The 1,020-nt window shown below is 40.4% G+C and overlaps 1 protein-coding gene across 1 annotated transcript; it reads right to left on the bottom strand.

Annotated features, from left to right (window-relative positions):
- Positions 1-4: 4 nt before the first annotated feature.
- On the bottom strand, positions 5-796 carry LOC108357152 (uncharacterized; the record flags this gene model as incomplete). Its single annotated transcript, XM_017608247.1, has 1 exon — positions 5-796. A coding segment is annotated over exon 1 (555 nt), but the record flags the coding sequence as incomplete, so codon positions are not given.
- Positions 797-1,020: the final 224 nt, after the last annotated feature.

Raw genomic sequence — 1,020 nt, 5'->3', positions numbered from 1 at the left:
CTTGCGAACTCTTCTTACTCACCACTGTTTTCGAAGACTTCAGAGATTTATTGCTTTCCTCAGAACCAGGTCCACCGCCGCCAATATTAGAGTCAGTTTCATATAAAAACACTTTGGCGTCATCACTATGGTATTTATGTTGATTGGCGCCGCCGGGCACTGGCAGTGCAGCCATTGCCTTTGACTTGAAGTGAGATTGGCGATTAAAACCGTTTCTTTCATTGTAGCAGCTGCCACGGTAACTATCGGCTTGACTACTAAGATCAGGGACATGTGCATCATGGAGTGCGCGGTCTGCATCGCCACCGCTTAAATGCGATGCTTGTCTGCGCTGCTGTTGGTAGTTGTCGTATTCATTTAACTTTTGCGTACGCTGCACATGATCCTTGTATTGCTGCGCCGTACACTGCTGCTGTTGGTAAAACTCTGCCAATTTGGAACGGTCCACGGTACTTGGGACGGTACTATTGGTGCTTACTTGTAATTTCGGATTCTTAATTATATGCCTAAAATGTGTCCTCAAATGTGAACGATAGTCTTCCTCGCCTGTAGGGTCCATTGCTTGAAATTAATTTAAAAGTCCCTTACAAAATATATTGGAAACGGACGAAAAAAGGGTATAAAGAGCTTATTTGTATTTGAAATTGTTTTTAACATTCAAAAATATCTGTCCCATTTTGACTTGTGAGTCTGATGTAAAATATCAATTTTCGGTAATGCAGTCAAATGAGGCGAACAAAGTATGAATGAGATAATCTGAATATAGGCCTTCTGTAGGAGAAATGTAGAGAAATTCATTAGGTCCATTCTGTAACTTTTCCAACTTGCAGCGAGAGCGTAATAGAAAAATAGAGAGTAAAATTGAGAGTAAGAGAAAATTTTCAGAAAAAGTTATTGAACGCAAAACTAGTAAAAACTTGCAACTTAAGCCATTTTGACATTTTCTGACGGTTAAGTTTTGGCGCGCAATTTTTTTTATTGGGAATAGGTGCAATCCCGTATTCCTCGGACTCGGACTAG

The sequence above is a fragment of the Rhagoletis zephyria genome, unplaced genomic scaffold, assembly GCF_001687245.7.
Source record: "Rhagoletis zephyria isolate East Lansing unplaced genomic scaffold, Rhagoletis_zephyria_1.1 Rzeph_scaffold_71316, whole genome shotgun sequence".
In the NCBI taxonomy this organism is placed as follows: Eukaryota; Metazoa; Arthropoda; class Insecta; order Diptera; family Tephritidae; genus Rhagoletis; species Rhagoletis zephyria.
This window is presented reverse-complemented; position numbering and strand designations above follow the sequence as displayed.